This window comes from Notechis scutatus, chromosome 1 (assembly GCF_049901735.1).
Source record: "Notechis scutatus isolate UNSWTSFEM ecotype Mainland chromosome 1, rNotScu1.2, whole genome shotgun sequence".
NCBI lineage: Eukaryota > Metazoa > Chordata > Lepidosauria > Squamata > Elapidae > Notechis > Notechis scutatus.
Genome location: NC_142009.1, coordinates 188,186,854 through 188,210,971, shown reverse-complemented (window position 1 = coordinate 188,210,971; position 24,118 = coordinate 188,186,854). Strand labels below are relative to the sequence as shown.

The 24,118-nt window shown below is 39.6% G+C and overlaps 1 protein-coding gene across 1 annotated transcript in view; it reads right to left on the bottom strand.

Moving 5' to 3' along the window:
• The window catches only part of CHN1 (chimerin 1), a 122,717-nt gene extending 101,879 nt beyond the window's left edge, over window positions 1-20,838 (bottom strand). Inside the window, exon 1 of the mRNA XM_087949690.1 lies at window positions 20,398-20,838. Coding sequence (XP_087805816.1) covers window positions 20,398-20,416 — 19 coding nt within the window. The 5' untranslated portion in view covers window positions 20,417-20,838. The remainder of the gene's footprint in view (window positions 1-20,397) is intronic.
• Window positions 20,839-24,118: the final 3,280 nt, after the last annotated feature.

The following is a 24,118-nucleotide window of genomic DNA, read 5'->3' as shown; positions in this document are numbered from 1 at the left end:
TTCCAACATCCCTCTTGTGCTGTTACAGGGGATCCTCCAGTCAGATTGATTCGGATGCGAAGAAACCTGCAAAGGAATAATTAATTCAATTTTTCCTTTTTTTTGCACATTTTGCCAACAGTGCAGCTGGATCAGAAGACATTTCCATTTGCAGGATATGAATTCTAGATCCACTTCTTTAAATCAATCTAGATAGAAAAGCCCTTTTGGACCCAAAGGATTTACATACGACTAGTTCATTGGTTATAAAATTGTGAATATTTATCATTTCCCTTGATAGTGAGAAGAGCAACATAAGAAATTTAATTAATAAACAAACAAAAATTCTAGATAAATATTATATTTAGGCACCATTTGTAATATTCTTATCGAAAAAGATGTCTTCACAACTCCATTTTTGCACTTGAATGTTGTTTCATAATTTCTATGTATATATAATTTTGCCTTTTGAAAATTATACAACTCTGACAGAAGAGAATGCCTTTAAACTGGGAAATGCAAGCAATCCTTTCATCCTTTTACTAATGCCTGTGGCAACACAACATCCTGTTATTTTGTGAACCATTTATTTAGATTTTTTTAATACTGTAATTCATCCGTGTTGATTTTAAAAGCAATCTAATGAACAGCTGTATTAATGCTAATTTATCACAACTGTTAATTTTGCATCCAGGCACCCCCTTTTTATTTACTAGGCATGAGTGGAGTGCTTATTTATTTGTTTGTTTTATTTAAAGGAACTGTATGGCTGCCCATCTTGAAACACAGCTGCAAGGCTCAGAGCAACAATAAAAACTTCAAACTATGAAAGCCATAAAACTGTAAAACGCAACCAAATCCTTAGTGCCTTGGTCATCTGCCTGGAATGCCCCAACAATCAACCCCAAATACCCTTACTTTATGGATGGATAAACACATGGATAAAGGGGCAGGTCTTGACAAGAGAAGGATGCTCAATAAGCTAGGAACAGTCATGAAAAAAACAAACACTTCTGAAGTCTCAATATAGATGGTAACATTTCAGGAAAGTGACCTGGAGTGTATTTACACTGTCTGATAAGGTCCTGTGCAGTGTAGGGCTTTAAAAGTGATCATCGGCACCATGAATTGCACCCAGAAGAAAACTGGGATTAGTGCAGCTTGCGCAATAGAGGTATAATGTGGGTGAATCTAGAAGTCCCCAGCTCTTGTACACACTTGCTGCATTCTGGATCAATTGCGCTTTCAAATGGTCCTCAAGAGACCATGCAAAGCACATTGCAGTAATCCAAATGGGAAGAGACTAAGGCATGAGCGACCATGAGCAAAGGCCTCCCAGTGAAGGAAAGGATAAAATTCATGCAGATGAATCTATGGAAAGGATCCCCTTAAGCCATGGAGAACGTCTACTCATTGAACAGGAGCTGTGAGTCCAAGAAGACACCCCCACCCCCACCAAATTGTGCATCAGTTCAATCTGGGAAAGTGCAACCTTATACAGAGTGAAAGATGTCCTATTACCAGATTTGGAAATGTGTGTGTGTGTGTGTGTGTGTGTGTGTGTGTGCGGTGATGGTGGTGGTGGGGAACAAAACCCAAAGCCACTCCATTTTTCCCAAGGTTGAGTCAAAGTTGCTTCCTCTCCATCCATATCCTCACAGCTTCCAGGCATTCAGCCAGCATTATAACAGCATCATCTTCCCAGCCAACATTGGAGATGAATAGCTGTGTATCATTAGTGTACTGATGATAACTGCATTCCATGCTATTGAATGACCTTGTCCTATACAATACTAGTTAGAAGTATTACTTTAAAAAATGCTTAGTTAATTGTATTTCCCTGTTTAACTGTCAGGGAAAGATTATATCAGAGCAGTGACGAGGTCTAGAATTTTGACAAGAATGGAGAAGAGGCTACAGTAAAGATCATCAAAAATCCTCAAAAGACCCTTCAATGGTACCTTTACTTGTGGGGCAGCTCAAGCTGTAAAGCATGGGAAATTCTAAGCAAAGCTTCTATTGTGTAATCTGACTGACCACAATTAAGAGAGGCAAATAATGGGAGAAACCCACTCTTATTTTTCTAACATATCTTACATCTTTTCTCTTCCCAGAAAAACACAAACCATTAAATGCCTTTTGAACAATAGTGCAGATAGTGCTTCACAGGGGAACAATTCATATTAAAGACAAGGAGCTAAACTTTAAATATAAATAACTGCCCTTTCCAGCAATATTACACAGTGTATACAAAGGCCTTTGTTTATAAAGTTTCCTCACTGTTTCTTGCTTAAAATTCCTGTTTGCTTATTATTCTGCTGCAGTTTGCTTGCTTTGCTATAACAAGCCAGGTTATTAATACAAAGGAGTGAGCAGTATCTGGGGGTCTGGCTGAACAATGCCACACTGGGAACTAAGCCTTAAACGGCTACCCCAGAATGTGTGTTCATTAGTCTAGATAAGGATGAGTGCACTCTGGCAGTTCCTTTCTTAGATTCAGGGTTGTTTTTTTTAAGTATAAAACAACTGTTTTTAAAGAGCTCTGAATCCCTCTGCTGGCTACGCTGAAACAAACGCAAGGCAATACTGTATACATGTAATTATGCAAAGTAGCCTCACTATATGAACATTTTCAAAAACCAAATGGATCAAAAACATGCTTAAGGCAGTAAGCCTACTGAAACCTTCTGCTGTGATAGTATTCTAATAGTATTTTCAGAAATTCCCCCTAAAATCTTTACAAACTATCACAAATACCTCTCTGGATTTATGGTTCAACATTTGCAGGCAAGTTTGCATAGAGCATCCACAAATTTAAAAGAAACATAGCACAGACTCTTGATTATTCCCTCATTTTTCAAACACACACAACTCCCCATTTCCTAATGTTAGATACTTCATAATTCCCCAAAAGAAGCTCAGCTGTCATATGCTCAGTGCTATATATGTTAACAGTGCAACATGTTAGGAATTAAGAACCAAAGTTTAAAATACCAGAGGTCTAGATGGAAGGAGGAATTAAATCTGTGAAAAGCGGTATTGATCCTAAGGAAACACAAAAACCTCATTTAGTCCCCCAATCCACAGATATAAGCAGAAAAAGAAAAAACGACATGGTTTGGGTGCACCTAGCTCAATAGTGTTCCCAGTGGTAAGGCAGTAACTTTCCAGCAGAGGCAGAGATCCTTCTGAGCCTTACCTGGAGATACCAGGAAACTGGATGTGATGCTTTCTGCATGGAAAGTGCTATGCTATCTCTCTTCTTTTATTTAATTGCTTCTATTCCTTAAGAGGTGTACACATCACTCTAAGTTAAATAATGCTGGGATATTCCAGAATTATTTGGTGCATCTTCTTGATACCAAAATTGGTATATATCTATTAGGAGACTGTCAGCTGTCTTAGAAGAGATTTTAAAAGCTACACATAGGCTACTCAGAAAGCACACATCTTTTGAACGTTATACTGTACTGTGATCTGTTGAAGAATCCAAAAGCTGTTATCTGCTGAAGAATAATTCAAAGCTGCCAGGTATTCTCCGTTTAAGAGAATCACTATAAGATTCGTGGCCACAAGATGGAGTAGCTGCCTAATGTTTCAAAATTTACCGGATTGGTTTAAGAACCAATACAGTTTCTAGATTACAAAAGATATAGACTATTAATGTTCTGTTTTGAGATTTTTCAATTTTTTTTTTTACAAAGCCATTCTTTACTGAAGAGCATGATTACATTAGCTATTTATTTTTCTGTTGGCTTCCATGTTAGATGCATTGTTGGTATTATCACCAGCCTACCTATATGGAAAGCTGCCAAATATTTTCCAACACTCAAATGTATTTTATTTCTTCTACTTGCTAAAGAAAAATTGAAAAATACAGGCATGTTTATTTTTCTGATGACCTACTAGTGGAAGATAAAGGGAGAAAGATGTCTCTCTCACACACAAACTTTAAAAAGGTGTAGGCCCCCGAATCAAAGCATCACAGAGAAGTTGTAGAACTGGCCAGAAAGCAGAGCTTTCCTGCTAACTGGTGTAAGTTACAGGAACTTATGATAGTAATGGAGCCTGCACATTATGGTGCAGCCATGGCAGTTGTTAAGCGAGGTGCCAACGTGATCGCCTCACTTAATAACTATAATCCCTGCTCTCCCCATTCAAGCTGTTAAGTAACCACACAGGTTGTTCAGAGGAGCAAGGGGTGCCTCAGAAGTGGGGGAGGCCCTAGGAGGCCTAATGTGGGCCAAGTTCCAAACAGGACATGGCCTGGTAGTGGGCGGTGGCTGGGGAGGTTGGGGACCCCGTATTAGAAAATACCTTTTACTCCAGTAACAAATGTGAGCAGGTATGTCTAATTTTTGCCAATTAAATAATGGTTTTCCAATTGCATAGTGGCAGATAGGAAAGCACTCCAGAGGGTTAATGTCATTGCCCAGAGGATCATTGGTTGCCCTCTCCCCTCTTTGGAAGAGCTTTATAGCTCCTGCTGCCTTAAGAAAGCTCAAAACATCCTCAAAGATCCATCTCATCCTGGGAACCCTTTTTTTGAACTATTACCATCTGGCAGACCGTACAGAATAATAAAAACAAGGACAAATAGGCTGAAAAACAGCTTCTATCCCAGGGCAGTAACTCTAGTGAATTCTGCTTTATAGTGCAGTGTTGGTGTGGTGTCATACCTCCGATTCAATGTGTGAAGGGTGAAGGATGTGTGTTTGTGTTTATTTTCATGTTCATGGTCATGATGTGCACTGAAGATGGTGTTTGATTTCGTTGTACGAGGTGCAATGACAATAGAGTAAACTAAATTAAACTAGTTAAATAAGGTAGTAAAAAAGTTCTCACAGTAAAAAAAATAGTGGGCATCATGGCCTTTGGGCAAAAAACCATCCACAGAGGCCCAAGGCAAGCAACACCTAAGGTTTCTTCCTACCAGAAACGTATGATAAATTCTGCTCCCCTCCAGTGGCTTGTAAGAAACCAATAAGTAGCTGCTTAATTCTAATGGTGGGGAGTTAAGAAAAACAATGCCTCTCTTGCTACAATAATATTTAGTGCTATTTCATTTCACTGTATAGATTCTTGCCTGGAAGAATGGAAGATTCTTTGCTGGATGTTGATGGCTTAAGGCAGGGGTGTCAAACTCAAGGTTTAGATCTGGCCCACAGAAAACAACAAAGGACCGGCCCGTGGTGCCCCTCGAGCTCCGTTTTCGTTGGCAGAGTGCTTGGGCCACCACACGAGTGACGTCAAACTGGCCAAGACCACCCTGGCCACACACACCCAGCCCCCCCCCCAGTCAAATACAACCCTGATGTGGCCATCAATGAAATTGAGTTTGACACCCCTGGCTTAGGGGATGGAAAATCCTGGATGTTTGGTATTTCCCCACCTAAGCATTAAAATAACTTCCTCCCTAAAGACTTCCCACTAAAAAAAAAAATAGAATTCTTTATTGGCCAAATATGATTGGACACACAAGGAATTTGTCTTTGGTGCATATGCTGTCAGCGTAGACAAAAAAATATTCATCAAGAATCATAAGATACAACACTTAGTGATAGTCATAGAATACTAAATAAGCAATCAAATCATACTAGGAAACGAAATAAAATAATATAAATAGTAAAGATACAAGCAACAAGATTATAGTCATAAGTAGAAAAGGAGATAGGTAATAGGAAGGATAAGAAGAAGAATAGTAATACATAAAATACATAAAGCATGGAAGATAAAAAAATAGTTGTGTCTTTATTGCACTTCTCAAGAAAATCCCTCAAGATATGACACACCACAAGCACAAACTTTTTCAGTTTAGAAACTGTGACTTCAGATTAGAATTGTGATTTCAAATTCCATTTAGGGTCTCTACAAGATAGAGAAACAAATAAAGAATCTTCCTTTGTAAATCACAAAAAACTGTTGGTTTCTGACCAGCAGTGACCAGAAATAAATGGAATATTTGGTATACCTGTAGGGAACATGCCCTCCATTCTCAGTGGTAGGTAACTCAATGGTCTCCAGATATAATGAAGTACAGTGACTAATAGCTGCAAACAGCGTTGCCAAGAAGCAGAGATCACTGGACATATAATCCAAAACATCTGTAGAGTTCAATACTGCGTGCCCCTATTTTAAACAAGCAGATTTAAACAAGCAGAGCCTGGGGCTCATAGATTAATCTAAAATGCTGAGCATCAAGGCTGCAGTTGAGCTTCCAGGACAGATCACATAATGAAGATAAACTACAATAATCTAGGAGAGGTATACTGAAATCTCTTGGCTACATTAGCTCCATGCAGAGACAGGTAAGAATATTTCCAAGTTTATTTAACCTTCTCATTCAGTTACTTTACTGAATGTAATGTATTTGTGCTGTTTTATAGATGGAATTCTACAGAAAAAAAACACGGAAGGATGAAGAATAGCCAAATCAAGGCATAGGATTTCTTCTCCCCACATCCATTACCCTGTAGATTTGCTATACACTCCAAAAGTTGTTATATCAGTGTATTGGGTTTCCCTTTCATACCTTTCCTCCAAGTCTATTCCTTATCATCTCCTTCTACAAATAGAGGACATGGCCAGAGATGAATATGAAACATCCAGATCGCTTTAACATTCAGCTTATATTTGGGGAAGTTATCCCATCCCTAAACCCTTCTCCACTGGAAAGATAACTCCAGAATTTTCCCTCTTGATCTTCCCCGAAAGAATGGTCAGTGAGAATTTTCTCAACACGATTGCTGCATTTACATGCATTAACTGAAGGAAACTAATACCTTCCATATTCTAATCAAGAGAGGGATGCTGGTCATGGTGAATTATTTCTAGTCAAATGTTTGCTTTCAACTGGCTGGTGCAGAATTTTAATGTTTTAATTCTACAATTAACAGCGAACTAAAGATGATCCACGAGAAGCAGAGCTGATGAATATGGGGGAAAGAGGAGCTGGTGAATAAACTGCCTTCCTGACTTCCTCTCTGGATGGAAGGAGTGGACTTGGGATTGTCCACAGGGCTCCATACAGATGCTCTCGAGACGAGACTTAAAATAATGGTCTCTATTGAATTTCAAAATTCTGGTTGGAAGTGTTCAAAGGGACACGGGGTTCACCCACTTCTTTTCTGAATCATTAATTGGAAATGGCTTGTGGACTGCTTTTTGGATATTAAGAACCCTCAGAAGGACAAGTTTTATTACACTAAATCAGGGATCCCCAACCTTTTCGACGCCTGCCCGGTTCCGGCGTCAGCTGGCGCCAGCGCCCGGTTCCAGCGTCAGCTGGCGCCGCCATCTTTTGACGAAAAATCACTTCCGGTGGCGTCACGGAAGTGATTTTTTGTCAAAAATGGCGGTGTTAGCGCTTCGGTGAGTTTTTCGGGTAGAAATGGCTTTCTACCGGAAAAGCTCACCAGAAGCGCTGCGCCCGCCATCTTTTGACGAAAAATTGCTTTTTACCAAAAAGATGGCGGCGCCCAGCAACCAGCGGCCCGGTAAGGCTTGTTCTGCGGCCGGTACGGTCCGCGGACCGGCGGTTGGGGACCCCTGCACTAAATGATTTTCTTTCAACCTGCAGCAAACAAGCTTTATGTACATTTAAAACTTAAAGGATTTAAAAAAAAAATTGGATATAAGTAGAAAAAGAGTGATTACAATGTTGATTTTGGAAAGCTTTTAAACAGACTAAGAGGTCAGATAAACTGGAAATAAGATTTTGAAATAATTATAAGAATACATCCTGTGATTTGCTTAAAATCTTATTAAAATATATAAAGCTTTTGAGTTTACATGTTATAATATTTTTCTTGGGAAAATGTCCGGGATGAGAGAAAAACATGATAGCAATAGCAATAGCAATTAGACTTATATACAGCTTCATAGTGCTTTACAGCCCTCTCTAAGCAGTTTGCAGAATCAGCATATTGCCCCCCAACAATCTGGGTCCTCATTTTACCCACCTCAGAAGGATGGAAGGCTGAGTCAACCTTGAACTGGTGAGGATTGAACCCCCGACAGTCAGCAGAGTTAGCCTGCAATACTGCATTCTAACCACTGCGCCACCACACCTTTAGATAAGAGGAGACCTTGAAGCCTGGCTACTACAGGCAACCAGAAAGCATTAACGGTTAAAGTGAAGGGAGTAGCCCCACTACAAATAGTGTTGCAAGCCATGATGGTTGTTAAGCGAGTCACCCACATGATCATCTTGTTTAACCACCTGCTCTCTTCCTGATGTGGTCATTAACAACCACGTGGGTCATTAAGCAAAGCATGGGGTGTCTCAGGGGTGAGGGAGACCTTGGAAGGCCTATCTGAGGTAGAGAAGGGGGGGGGAGAGTTTATATCTGGATAGATGTTCTACAAACAGCAGCCTGGTCATTTGTGATCTTGGCGTTAAAACCCATTCTTTTCCTTGAGGTGGGCCTAATTCAGATCTACTAGCTATGCCAGTCCTGTAGCTGATGTAGCTAAATTTCTGCAACTGCTTCAAAGGGAAGGAGAGGCATCTGTAAGCCCATGGATCAAGGGGATTAGGAAAATAGGTCTGTGTTGTCCTCACAGGTCCTATCAGTTTCTAAAGAACTACTTTGTAAAGTTTATGTTATCAAAGTAAATAAGAGAGCTATATGGAATACTCTTTGTCTTTTTAAATTTAGATTACTGTGCAAGGTCAAGATACCTTTTTAAACTGCAAAAGAGATATAAGAGTGATGAACTCTTCTCATACTGCTGTTTCTCCCCCTCCCCTTGAAAAACCTCCCCATTCATCTCACAGCAGATTTATTGGAAGCATCAAAATTTATATGAAGAAAAAGTAATATCATGGGAAGATAATTTTGAGAGGTAAATTGCTGACAAGGTTAGCATACCCTCCAATGTTCTCAGTGCTGCATTATCCTGACCTCAGCAGCTGTATTTACTACTTTTGCAAAATGCTACATTGATCAGTCCTTACTGAATTTTTTTTATCATCGCATGTGGGCTTTATTCTTCAGGTCCCTAATCATTTATTTGTGGTAACCAAATTACCAAACATCAGCAAACATCAAAAACAGTTACTAGGCAAAATGGACTAAAAGGTATTTCTTTATATCAAAAGGCAGAGAATTTTCTGTAGCCACTGAAAATTCTACTATGGATAATTAGTACGGACACTTCTGAAAGGGTTTTTGCCTATTTCAGCTTTATTTATTTATTTTTTGGTACTTGCAACAGGAGAATAACGATGGAAAGTGGGACATCATAAAGGACTATAATGTTATTAGTGATTGGACACCCCTTATGGACATTTTGTTGAAGAAAGAAAAAAAATGAACTGGTGAGTTATATGTTTGATTATTAGAAAGGGTAGACTATGGAATGAAGGAAACTGTATTGTAATCTTGGATCTGGAGGGCAAAATATAAATGCATTTATAACAGTGATTTTATCACTGTTAAGATCAGAAGTCACTTCTTGATCAACCTTTTTTCTATTGTCTTTTTTATTTATTATTTTTATTTTCTTTCTAAAATTTGAACTGTTTTTGTTATTTTTTTTAAACAAAAGTTATAATAAAAAAAGAAAAGTGGGACAATTTCGTGGATGGAGGGGTGCACCCATGCTCCAAGCATCAAACTATGCACTGTAATACATTGTGCCACAGTGCACTGGTTCATGCTCTGGGTGCCAATGCTGCTCTTAATCTATAGGAGTTATTTCAGGACAGTGGCTTGATGAGGGATCTGCCGCCATATTATTAGTTGGGTGTACTTCAGTTTTACTTGTCCATCTTGCATGTGCTTCACCTATATGTTTCATATTGGGTCTAGACTGCTTTGTGTCTAGAGTTTGAGCCCCTTGTCTTCCTCACATAACACGGCTGGGATTGGTTATTTTGAAACTGGGCAATGATTTCAGCAGCCTCACAAGTTTCCTGCATGCTTGTTCCTCATCAGTAAATGACAGGGCTCTCACGTTTTGGGTTTTTTGCAGTATCAGATGATCAGCTTTAACCCATGTATAATATTTGACAATTTATCCAACTGTTTTTCTTCCATTGATTCTTCAAAACATGGTGGCTGGTTCATGTGAATCTCCTCCAGGGACCAGTCCAGGCAATCCTCAGGAGTCAACATTGATTCAAAGGAATAGACAAACACACACACACACACACACACACACACACACATGTGAAGAGTTTCCCTAAAAATAGGTAATTTTTGTTTCAAGTATAAGACATCTTATGCTTTTATTCTTTCTTTCTACAACCCTGTTTTGCTCAGGATTACAACCTTTTTCATAGCTTCATCTGTTCTGCTTCTCTTGGTCAAATATTTTTCAAATTCCCAGTTGCAATATTCTTCCCCATTATCAGACCTTAACCTCTTAATTTTTCTGTTGAACTTGTTTTATGCATACATTTAATAAATTTTGAATTTCTCAATTATTTCACAGCCTATGAATGTAACTTGGTTTTCCCACCATTTATTCCGAATAACCATAAACCTCATGACTGGTTTGTTTGAAATTAATTCTTGGAAAATTGCTCAGTGTAATGTAGTGGCAGTTTGTAACAACAAAAAGTCCATTTTAAGTACAATTTTATAGAAATATTTCATAAGATGGCATAGACCAGTAGTTCCAAAAATGGGCGGTACTGCCCCCTGAGGGGCGGTGGGATGCCTTAGGGGGGCGCTGAGAGGCAAGGGGGCCAGCAGGGGGAAGCTAAGAGGCAGCAGGGGGGCGCTGGAAGTGAGCGGCAGGGCACAATTCAGGGGTGAGGAAAAATCCTGCTGCCGCCGCATTCGACACAAGGCCCTGCAGGATCATCCCACTGACTTGTACGTTAGGAAAGGAGAGCAAAGCCACAGTGGCTTTGCTCTCCTTTTCAAACATCTCACTGCCGTGTTTGGGGCGGCAGGGGCATTGCCCCAAATGCAGCGTTGGGAAAGGAGAGCAAAGAGCAAAGAGCTTTGCTCTCCTTTTCAAACATCCCGCCACCGCCATGTTCCACCCCATTGAGCCCCTTGCACCGGAGGCACCTGACCAAGCAAGTCCGGACGGAGCTGTGCACGAAGTCAATGGGGTGAGCCTGAGAGAGGGAAAGAGAGAAGGAAGAAGAGAAAGAAAAGGGAAAGAAAGAAAAAGGGAGAAAGAAAGAGGGTGTGTGTGGAAGGAAGGGACAGAAAGAAAAAGAAATAAAGGAGGGAGGGAGGGAGAAAAAAAATAGATATCTATTCTAGTCCAATCACCTGCTCCAGCAGGGTTAGAAGGGTGTGTGTGTGTGTGTGTGTTCTCGTAATTTACCAATACATTTTGGTTTTGCCTTCTTCAGAATTGGCACTGTAATACATTGGGGAAAAGTAATTTTTTAGGGTGGAGGTCTGGTCCAATGGATCCTGTTTAAAGCCTCAACAAAATGTGAGAGCTTCCTGATAGTTTTGGCCATGTTTCGTCCATAGAACCTTTAATTAATAGAAGCCAAAGATGTTTCAATGTGCTGGCAAAGATGCTGGCAAAGGTGTTTCAATGTGGAAAAGGGCCTCTAAACTAGGCCTCATTTCAATCTGATGCATCAGGTCTCTCTCTCTCTCTCTCCCCCTCCCCCCTCCATGCGCCCCTTTCTTTGTCCCTTTTTCTTTCTTTCCCTTTTCTCTTTCTTTTCTTCCTTCTCTGTTTCTCTTTTCTCTCTCTCTCTTTCCCTCTCTCAGGCTCACCCCATTGATTTGGTGCACCCCTCCGCTTGGACTTGCTTGGGCAGGTCCCTCCAGTGCAGCGGGCTCAATGGGGTGGATCTGCGGGGCCGGCACCTAGAACGCGGCAGTGCCGGCACGTTTGAAAAGTAGAGCAAAGCCAGAGGTCGGTAATTTTTGCTGCAAAGAATCACAAAAGCTTCTGGGTTGTGCACAAGAAGGGACACGCCAATGCAATTCAGCAACATAAAATAAAGAGATGCAAATAAAACAAATCAACAAGAATCGGCAAAGCATCTCTGATTAGATTTTATTCACTACTAGAATCTAATCAGAGATGCTTTGCCGATTCTAGTCCAATGACCTGCTCCAACAGGGTTGGAAGCAGGGGTGGGATTCAAATTTTTTAACAACTGGTTATGTGGGCATGGCTTAGTTGGTGGGCGTGGCTTGGTGGTCATGTGACTGATGGATGTGGCTTGGTAGTCATGTTATTGGCTGGGCGTGACTAATCAATATCACTCACATCGAGGCATGCATCCCCTTGCCTGGCCTCTCATCACTGTGGGGATGCTGCAAAGATTGTAAGTGTGAAAAATAGTCATAAGTCACTTTTTTCAGTGCCATTGTAATTTTGAATGGTCACTCCACACAAGCAAAGTACCAGCAAAGGAGGGGAAAAAAACTCCAAAGACGTTCCTGAGACAGGAAGTCTAGTCCTGCCAAAAATGTAATAAGGGTTAACGGAGAGGCAGTTTCTGTAAGCAACACCAGAATGTTTCCTTCCTGCCTTCTTTACAGGATTAGGCCAGTAATTTCTTCTAACAACCGGTTCTCCAAACTGCGTAGAATGGTTGTTGTTTTTTTGAAAATTTTATTTGGGTTTTCACAAAAACAATATACAAATAAAACATTTTTTTGGAAAATAGCATGGTCCCAGGTTATCACTTCTTCATACAGACACAAAACTCAATTTCATGCTCATTTTTATATTCTATTCCATATCTTATTACCATTTTATATTTTCTACATAGTTTTTCCCCTCTTTTAATTTTCTCAACTTTTTAATTATCTCATCTCAATTCAAATCATTATATTTATACTTTTGTCTGTCCTGTTTCAATTTCACATTATCTTTTCTTATTAAGCAAATTTTTCCCTGTAGTTACCAATTAGAGTATGACACCCTTATATCCTTTAATTTTATCCATTCAAGCTCTTATTTAAGCTTTAATGTATACCTTTAAGATTATAGCATTCAATATAATACATAACTTCAAATCGAGTTCTGCTTGGTACATTCTTAAAATAGAGACTATATTCTTAAAAAGTATATATATATATATATATATATATATATATATATATATATATATATATATATATATATATAATAAAACACACATTCCATTCCAATTCAATTCTATCATTAATATGCATTAAAATCTTAACATCTTTAACATTTCTTTTCAATTAAATATCATACTTCCTTGGGAACACTTATAAACTTTCCATAGTTAATTCTTTTTTTTCCATATTTCTCACTTATATTTTTATAAATCATTACTGATAATTTAAAATGTTCCCTTTTAATTCTCTCAATCATTTTAATTCATTTATTTATTAACAAACATCCCACTACATTACAGTAAATATTTTATCCATCATCACATTTTCTAAAATTATTTCTATTTGTAATATAACAATGCTATCTTATGTACCTTTGCAGAATCCCTTTTGCAATTAAATTTTCACCCATTATCTCTAAACAAGCTTATGGTTACAATCCTTATATTTTTTCTCCGTTTCTCCATTTCTTGTTTCTGTTTTTTACAACTTCTTTTCCTTGCCTTCTTCCCTCCTCTTCTTCTCCCTCCCCTTTTTACCCCCTTGTCTCTCTACTTCTAACTCTCTCATCTGTAATCCCTTCTTCTGTTGCTTTCTAATATTATACTTATCTTTCAAATTGTTCTTCTTTTTGGTTGTTTGTTCTAGTCTTAAACCTTTCACTCTCTTTCCCCCCTTTTCTAAACCCCCCCCCTTAAAATTATTTGATCATTAAAGATGGCTTCTTCTTTGTCCCAATCTTCTTGTTCTGCAAGCGTTTCTTGTTGCTTCTCATAGTTCCAGATCTCCATTTCTAAGAATTGAAACACAAAGCCAAAAGTACTTCTCCCTTCTTGTGCATCTTCTTTCCATTTTTTAAGTTCCATTTTCAGTTCTTGTAAGAGTGATACCATTTTAAAAACTTTTAAACAACCATCCGGTTAATTTTAGTCATCTAGATGCAAAAACCAAAAATCACCAAATAATCCAAATAATCCAAGGCTGTTTCTACTTGCTTCTTTTTTCCACTTTCTCTTCCTGGGGTTCTATTATTTTGTTACCAAGTTTCCATTAAAATGTATCTTTGAGGAATCTTGTTAAAATTTCACTGTAAGTTCCTTTTAATTAAGTTCCATTCCTTAATTCCAGGCAGTCTCCTCCATTTTTCCAGATCCTGCCCTTTTATTCTTTTTTTTTCTCCTTTCCTGCTTTTAAATTTTTTTAAATGTCCAGAAATCTTTATTATCCCTTTGACTTTTATTTTCAGCTTAGATGCCTATTAATGTCAAAGTGGATTTTTTTTCAATTTCTTGCTTAAGTCTCTTAGCAATCAGTATAAGGAAGGGAAGAAAAAAACCCTAATCCTTTCCCTTCTCTCTCTCCTTCGCAGCTTCAAAATCTTTTTTGGGAACAATGTTGTTAAGTTTAAATTCCAGGGTACCTTATTTGTTGCTTTTGCTGTTTGACCTGGTCAACCAAAATTTTCTCTTCTTATCTTCCTCCTGCACATTCTTTTCCGGTCGAGTTCTTCTTTGTGGTGGCCATTTCTGACCACCGCTACAACCGCCTTCGGGAAAGGGAGTAATGGCCAGCTGGCGAGGAGAAATGCGGCTCTCCTCAACCCTGCAGGCAGTCTCCCCCCTCTTCACCACCTCTACGGGGTGGCTTAGCCCCAAAACCAGCCGGCTCGCGGCGCTCCAGCAGTGAGCACAGATAGAAGCCTCAGAGAGACAAGGTTTCGGTCTGTCGCCAAAGAAGCTCAAACCGGAAGTCCCAAACTGCATAGAGTGTTAACAACTGCTTCTAGCAAATAGGTGCAAACTGGTAGAATCCCACCCCTGGTTGGAAGGGAGTATGTGTATATGTGTGTATATGGCTGTCAAAACTCCCAAAACAGGTCAAGTAGTTCTGGGGAGGCCAGTCATAAATTAGAACACTTGCTAAGCAACCGGCCATTAAGTGAGGACCACTTGTATTTGGTTTGCCAGTCACCAAACCACGCTCACCCAGTCACGTGACCAGCAAGCCACGCCACCAGCAAGCCACACCCTCAAATTAGGCCATGCCCACAGAAATTTGAATCCCACCCCTAGGTGGGGGGCATTGAGGATGAGTTTGTAGCACCAAGGGGGCGGTGGACTGAAAAAGTTTGGGAATCATTGCTTTAGAACATAATTTCAATATTAACATTAATAATGCTGGGAATTATCATTTAGCTATCAAGTTGCCTACCTGCATACGTGAGAACTTTAGTCCAAAATAACAAAGCTTTTTTGAAGGATGCAGAAATGGCATTTTCCTTCTAATCTACAGGTAATGCTCAAGTTACAACAGTTCACTTGGTGACCATTCAAAGTTATGAGATAAGCCCCCAAGTATTTACGACAGTCCCAAAATTACGAATGTTGCAGCACCACAGCAGTTGTTCACCTTTACAAATGAGTCACAAAGGCACTGCAACATTCACCCTGCCTATACCCACCCCATTCCTCACAATTGCTTCCCCCCCTCCTATTCTGCCGTGCTGGACTTACTTACCATGAGAAGATCTGTCTCCTCTCTGCTGCGGTTTCTTTGAGAAATCGCGCTGCTTCAAAGAGTCCCATCAGCTTACAAACATTTTGAGCGGAAGCTTCTGGGCACCATGATCTTGCAGTACTTCAGGCCCAAGATCACGGCCCTCAGAAGCTTCTGGTCTCTGTGCAAAACATTTGCAAGCTGACAGGACGCTTTGAGGCAATGCGATTTCGCTCCCTCAAAGCGTCCTGACAGCTTGCAATAGTTTTGCACAGAGACCAGAAGCTTCTGGAGGCCGTGATCTTTATGTGGCAGAGAAACTGGAGAGGAGACAACTTGCTAGATGTTTGCAAGGTTAAGTGACCTGGCGCAGCAGGGTGGTGGTGGGGAAACAATCACATGAGGTATCTCAGTGGTCAGGGGATGCCTTGAATGGTCTTCAGCAGGTGGCCTGTTCCATCACTAGCCCTTCCTCACATGGGCTTCCCCATCCTGAGATACCTCATGCATTAGCAAATGTGTGGGCGAAAGCAGAAAGGTTTCACATTCATTATACATGATTCACTCCAACGAATCCATGGGTTACGAATGTAATTGGTAGTTACATTTGTAACTTGAGGACTACCTGTATTCAACAAGCAATTCCAATGCAAGACTATGTTGCCAATAAGTGATGCCAGTATCAGATTTAGCCCTTTCTGTTAGTATTTGGTGAGGATGTTTAAAGGGCCTGTCAATTATAGCACTGGGCAACTGAAAAAAGCACTGAAACGTTGGCTTTCCTTCTAAGCCATAATCCTTCTCTTGATGTACACCTCAAGTTCATACCAGTTTTCTGTTCTATACAGTGTCCATAACCATTGCACAATCATCCCAAAGCAAACCTCCTAAGATAGCCTCCTGCAATTTAACCTTTCTGAACACACTGGGACTACACTTTCCAGAATTCTAGAATAGGAACCAATCCTCCCATCCCATTATCTTCACCATGAGTCTTTGTTCATAGTGCAATAGCCCTGATCAAGTTCTAGGAAAGAATATTTTCACAGCTCTTCAAAGCACTAAGATAATCACCATCATCCTGGGATTTCGAACTCTGTAGCAGGCTCCTCAGGAGAAAAAGCAGCAGGAGCGACTTGTTGGGAGTGACTTGCAACCTTCCCTGCCAGCTTCCCCCATTGTCTTTACTTTGTAGGAAGGCAGCAGGGAAGGTCACAAATGGCAATCACATAATCATGGCTTGCTGCAATTTTGTAATCATGAGTTTGGCGCCTGAGCACCTGTCACAATCACTTGATTATGGAGGTGTTGCAACAGTCAGAATTTCAAGGACTTAGCGTAAGTCCATTTTTATAGCACTATCTATCAATTAATGAATGGATATAAGCTAAGGATTGCTTCTATATGTTTGGATAAAGCTACAGGTATTTAATTATTAAATTTATATCCCCTCTAAAATTTCCCCTCCAAAATGGATTTAAGAGAACCAACAATTCTTTGACCTGCTTTTAACTGACCAAGACCACCACTCTTATCTAGTATTTGTTTTCTATCATCTGATTTATAACTGATATCAGACACTTTATTAAAAAGTAACATTTTCTAGAATAATAGCTACATGTATAAAGGTAGCATCTAGAGGTGTTACATTAGATGATAGGAAAAAAGTATGTGATTCACAATATAAAAGTGAAATGAACTCCATCATGCAACCAGCTACTGTTCATCCATTTCTCCTCATCCCCACTGCAAAAGAAATGCAGACTCTTGACTTTCTACAGAATGTTTATCAACATTTTCAAAATTGTCTGGGACTCCGATTTGAGAACACTGAACCGTTTCCTAACAGACCCCCTGAAGGTAAAAAATTTATGAAAAATCCTTTGTTACTCTGGTTTGTGTGCACAATGCCTGTTGTGCCACATCTGCTCATGTTTTCTTTTATGTGTCTTTGAACAACATATTCCATAGTAGAAACACTGTCATATTCCATGGCAGAAATGCTATGTAATAGTTTTAAGAATGTATTGAGCCGTGGTGGTGCAGGGGTTAAAATTCAGTATTGCAGGCAAACTCTGCCCACAGCTTAGAGTTTGATTCTCACTGGCTCAAGGTTGATTTAGCCTTCCATCTTTCTGAGGTCAGTAAAATGATGACCCAGATATGCTGACATTGCAAATCACTCAGAGTGCTATAATAAAGCATTATGGGGCAGTATATAAATATATAAGTCTAAGTGTGCAATTGAATATATTTGGTAATGCCTAATTTTCTTTTTTGCCACCTGAAAAAAAAATCATAACCTTTTGTTAGTGATTGCTTCTTATAATATATTTACTGCTCCCCAGAGCTTTATATAACACACCCAGCAGAGAACAACAGTAAAGTTTACAGATTTTCAGCAACACAACTGTAAATTCAAGAATGAAGGCCAGAAATAATAAAGTCCTGGAAGATTATTAAGACTTCATGGCTGACTCTCAAAGATGGAGTATATGACTGTTATTTTCTTAGTTATTAAACAGATTATTACTTAAAAGAATAACAGTGATCCTGTGAAAATACTGTATATATAACTTTCAGGCCAGAAGAAAGAAAATCCTCAGTATGTATTGAAATACTCTTATTGGTTCATTTCTGCTTGGCTATTCCCATTTGTGCAACAGGTGGGAATTGAGCATACTGAATGGTGGTCTATGAACATAATAAAAAGATTGAATTGAGCATAGTGCTTGAATCCATAGTCCTTGTCTTCTCGCACCACTTACAAGAGTGAATTGCCAATTAGGATTTATGAGGCAGTAAGAAGCCACTGACTGGCATAGAGAAGAAAAGAAAATAAGCCATTGGTCTTTTACTAGCTATGAGATTTCCAGTAATCATATGAGGTCTCTTCCAGCAAAGATAACAATGTACAACATTATGACACCATAATATACCACCACATTTACGATACTTAAGCTTTTACAGTCACAAGTCACACTGGGAATTAACCATGGACAATATTAGTGTGACTTAAACTTTAAAATGTTCACCCATATATTTCGAAGCACATCTTTTGAAGAAAGACCTTTACAAAGTGACCATTATTAAATTTTGTTGCCTCAACAGGTGGCAGCACCTGGCTGGAAGCTAAGCAGGGTGACCACTAGTTATACTTGAGTGTAAGAACCATCAGGGAATACTGGGCCTGTGCATTAGACTAAAAAATTAAAAAACACAATGGGTGAAAACAGTGACAATCTGTTAGTACTGTTGCCAAGAAAATTGCATGAATATGTCAAACTTGCTTGGAAGAAACCACCTGGATAGTTTTATTAATAAATCACTATCAGTACGCAATTCTTTCTCTCTCACCTCTATTCCTCTCCTTTTCAACTTCATCTTTGTCCAGAAAACATAGTCCTTACCAGTTGTTAGATGAAATAGACACTACTCCACAATAAAAAGGTGTCACAAGATATGTTTACTACGGTAACAATATAAACCCATTACAAAACTTCTCAGTCACAGAAAAATTCACCAAGGGTCATTAATTTATACTCTGCAGAATCAATTCACAATACAAGTCTGATGAAATAAATTTAATATAATCATCTTAGCCCTAGGTTAAATTATTTCCAAATATATTAATAATTTAAAAATACATTTCCATGGTTATGTTTCGAATCTCCCAAATGCTTGCTGGAAACATTCTGTAAACAGTGAAATTAAAAGGCTAGACACTCTTGTAAAGAGCAAAGGTAGAAATATGAAAACTATTGCAGCAGTTAGAGTTTGAAGATAAAAGATTAAGAAAACACTTCAATTGTTACTAAATTCTTCATTACTATGGTATCAAATTGATCATATTCATTTTTAAAATATAAGAAACAGAATTTTTACAACTTTATATAAAGACATATTTGGTATAAATTATAATTACACAAAATAAATCAATAGAAAGCAACCCAAATTTAGAATACTGTGAGTTATTTATGTAATGAAATTTGCTTCCCCAAATGATACGTTAGTGTCAAGATTATTTTGCTTCATTTTACTGTTACAGATTGCTTTTTAATTACTGTACTAAGATAGAAATGTGTGCCATTAAGCTTAATAATTAGTTTAAATAAATTAATGTGCCAATATATACAACTTGCCCAAATTAATATTTTATTTATAGGAACATTTTCTTGCTGCTAAAAACACACATAATCAAAAACAAATGATCCAAAACACACATCCTCTGTGTCTGTGCACACACAAACATAAACAGTGTGTTTTTACTATTTGTTTTTGAGAGATGCTTTTTAAATAATTTTAAAAAATAAATTATATACAAATATTTGCATTTTCGCTTGCCATTTATCACATCGATTATCATTTGTTCCGGAAGAAACACATTTAAAAAAAAAATAAAAGCCAGCTTTTTTGCTGCAGGGTCAACTTCTCTCTGACTTCTCAGAAAGGACAGAGAATAAAACTAAGCTAGCTAAGGTGTTTCAATATTGCTTTGGGGGAGAGAATGGATACCTTCTTACAAGCTAGATTTGGGGTGGATAGGTGGAAGAAATTGCTTGAAAACTCTAGTACTTCATACTGCAAATGCCTATCAACCACCAAACCCCGACAGTGACTGAAGAAGCGAGTACACACCCACAGGCTCTGCCTGGAGTAGAAACAATGGGTGAGGAAAAGAAAGAAGGAAGTCTTTATCTCGCTAATGGCCAACCCAAAAGAATCCGGAAAATCCAGCAAGAGACAGGAGAGAGAGAGACAGAAAGAGAAAGCGCTCTCTCCAGCCGCTTCCATCCTCCCTTCAGGGCTGCCTGCCTTTCTATTTATCTACCTGTGGAAGGAGGGAGGGAGGGAGGGAAGAAGGGTGTGTGTGTGAAGGGGGGCAGCGCTTACTCACCGAACAAGGTGAGAGCCATCGTCTCGGCTCCGCTACGAGCGGGATCGCCTCGGAGGTTTTACTGAGCCAGACCGGCGGACGGACCGGAGCTCTGCGGCGCTCCCATCAGCGGCGCGCGCCGAAGAGCAGCAGCAGCCAAGCAACAAAAGAGCCGAAGCAGCAGCCGCTTGCCATAAAAGTTATCGCCGCGATCGCCTTTGCCTGCTGACCGAGGGGGGCGTGGGAGGGAAGCGTTCGGGGAAGCTCGGGGCGGCGTTGAGGCTGCGCCGAGTCCCGGGAGGCCTTGGAGGGAGAAAACTTCAGGAGCAGCGGACAGCTGTTGCCTCGCCGAGCGGCGCGTTTGCTCCCTTTCGGACGGCGCTGCTCCCACCCCACTCCGGCTGCAGCCTTCAAGCTCTGGTAGCCATCTTGCTTCGCCACATGACCGGCTTCTCCTTCTCCCCCCCCCCCACCCCGTCTTCGCGGCTTGCAGTTCCCTGAACGGGTTCCCATGGCAACGGGGGATTGGTGGGCCACCACCTTCCTCCATCCCTAAGCCTCCATCACCCCTCGGAGAGGCAGGCGCCCTCAGCTAAGAAAGACGGGAGCGTGCAGAGAAGGGGTCAAGGCCTCTCGGTTGGGATTGCAGCCTTATAGCGGTTTTGTTTTGATCACTGAAAGGATGCAAAGAGGGGAGCCGAGGTCCCTGCCCCTCGCTGCTCTCTGAACTATATACTTCCTCCAGATAGCGGAGGATTGAGTTCCAAGCTCTGGCTATAGGAAACTGCCTCCCCCTACTTTCGTTTTGATTTAGCATCTTTTAGTTCCCCTTATATGTAAAAACACAGTTCCCATGCACAGCTCACTCCTTGCATCAGCACAATTGGTGGCATAGGTTGAAGTACCTTGCTTTACCTATAACATGAAGAATACATTGGAAAGGGGGAGTGGGAATCACTCTTAACTGACAATGCAATGTATGTATCAAATGAGAATTAACAAAACTTGGGAAGGTAAACTTGAATACATATTAGAACCTGATAAGTTCAGTCATTCGTACATGTTGGCCCAATTTCCCCTCTCTTGGTCTTGAATAATTATCCCCACAAAAATATAGACACTTGTGGTTTTAGGTACATAATCAGTGCTCAGTTTACCCACAGTTTAAAGGCTGTGATAAAACTTCAATGCCTACATCATATTTCTCCATGTATAGGGTCACCAGTGGCCTATTTTTGCCAATTTTTTTGTCTGGTGTCCATCATAATCCTAAAAGAAAATATTGTTGTTGTTTAATAATATTAAAGGTATTGTCACAGGATGTAAGTTGTTCCAAGTAAATGTGATTGATTGGGATAATGCAGAAGGCTCACAGGAAAGAGGAAGCATATTTCAAGTAAAGGAACAAGGCAAGAGACAGCATGGTCCAGAATTGGATTGTGGAAGAGGAAGTGATTTAGGATAGCCACTCGTAGAATCTCCCAGGATAGGAGAATGCAATTTAGGTTAGGGTCGTACTTTACAAGATTCTGTTCATATGGTGCACGCAAATAAAGAATTGTACTTTAGCTTGATTGTTTACGTGGTTCATGGGTTAGGTCTGACAATAGGCCTATCTTTTGCAATTGACTGAAGGTAATTTTGCCACTGCCGATGTTGTTCAAGAGGTGCTCCAGATTTTTGGAATTACACCTAAGGTGCTTACTGCTATTAGTACTATTTTTACTTTTTTTGCTATAATCGTTCTACATCTATTTGTAGACCTTTATATTTTCTTAATTTTTTTCCAGTTCTTTTTCTCTCTCTCTATTCTGGTTTCTCCAGGCACTGCAGTGACATTAGTATTGCTGTTATTGGTTGCACACCCAGCCAGATGTTTAGATTTGAGTCCTTCAGTTTTCATTACATTTCCCCTGTTAATGGTAAAAGTGGCACATTTACTCTTTCCAAATTCAATTACAGCATTTTGGTTACATATATGGACAGTGTTGAGCAGCAATTCTATTTTAGATGCCATTTTTCCATATGGCATCAGATTCACTTATACCTGGCAATAATTGGTTTCTCTGGTTCCTTTTCAGACAGTAAACTCTTAGACTTGGACATGGGATAGAGACAATATTGGTCATTCTTGTGGATGAATTTTGTTGACACCCAGATTAGGAAAGTCTATACATCCTCACACTGTAAATATCTTAGACAGCCTTCAGTACCATTCATCGTGATCATTTTGGGCATCCTGCAGAGTTTAGGCATTGAAGGCACTGTTTTACCGTGGTTCCAACTCCTGGGGAGAGGGAAAAGAGGAGAGATTAATTAACTCACTGGCTGTTATTTGTGGGAGCTGCAGAGTTCAGTCCTTTTTCCTATCCTGTGTGACATTTAAATGAAACTACAGAATGCAGAGGTGTGAGTATAGAATCATTAGTATACTGATGATACCCAATTGCACATTATTACCTCAAACTACACAGGCAATGCTGTCAATGTCTTCAATGTCTAAAGACTATTAAGAGTTTGGATAGGAATGAAACAAAATGAAGTTGAACCCAAGTAAGATGAAAATTATACATTCATCAGGATGCTCTGACAGCTTTGGTAATCGTTTCTTGAAGGGATGGCACTACTCATGAGACATCAGGTTCCTACGTCTCTCCTTGGCTGAATGGGCAAGTAGAGGTCATGGTTAATGGGTCTTTGCTTACCAGCAGCCAGTGCACTAGTTATGAGCCTAAATGGAATAGAAGGAGCTCAGAATGGTGATTCATACCTTCATCGCCACTTATCTGGATTACTGCAATGTGTCTGATATGGAGCTGCCTCTGAAGAGTACTAGAAAGGTTGTCACAGAATTGTGCAGCAGCTGTTCAAATGTAGTCAGAGATGCTGACATGAACTTGTAGTTTTATATAAATAAATGCATTCTACAACTATATATACCTCAAACTAGATGGTCAGGCAAACAGGAGTATCATAAAGTAAATCATCAGGTTAATCACACAGCTTAAAGAAAAAGGTAGGAAAAAGGGGAAAAAACCCTCCACACCCACAGCAACCAATCACAGTGCAGATTGCCTCATGCAGGAGTCAGCACTCTTCAACCAATCAACTACAACTGTGTGTTCTGGCTCTTTGCACAACCCCCACCATTCCAACTACTAAATTTAAATATCTCAACAAAGGTACAATTGGTCCAAAATGCAGCACGCTAGATATTAGTTGGAATATATCATCAAAAGCATATTACACTATTACTACAGACTTTGAACTGGTGCTGTTTAAAAGTTGAATGTTGGGTTTAAACTCAGAAGTCATACATGTGCTTCAGAGTTTAAAAGTCCACTAGGCATGATGAAATGACCTTTCATGATATCCCCATTTCAAACATAAACTTGAAGTACTGTTATACATTCTAAACAACTTTCATCATTTGTACATACAATTTCAGATTCTGTCTTCTGTTCAATTTCAAAACGTTGTTGGTTTTTCTTTAAAAAAAAACTAAGCTATTTTAAACAGGTTTTGTAAGGTGAAGTGATACCCCCTTTTTAGTTTTATATTGGAGTTTTGCTTACTGTTTTTATCACATCTGTAATTTATTTTACTATGGATGTTTTACTTTGGGGTGTTTGCATTGCAAAGTACCAAGACAGGTTCTGTGGGCCCACTGGCATGGGCCACTCCTGGAATAGGATGATAGATCATGGTAACTTTTTTTTTTTAAAGTGTGAATGTTAGCTGG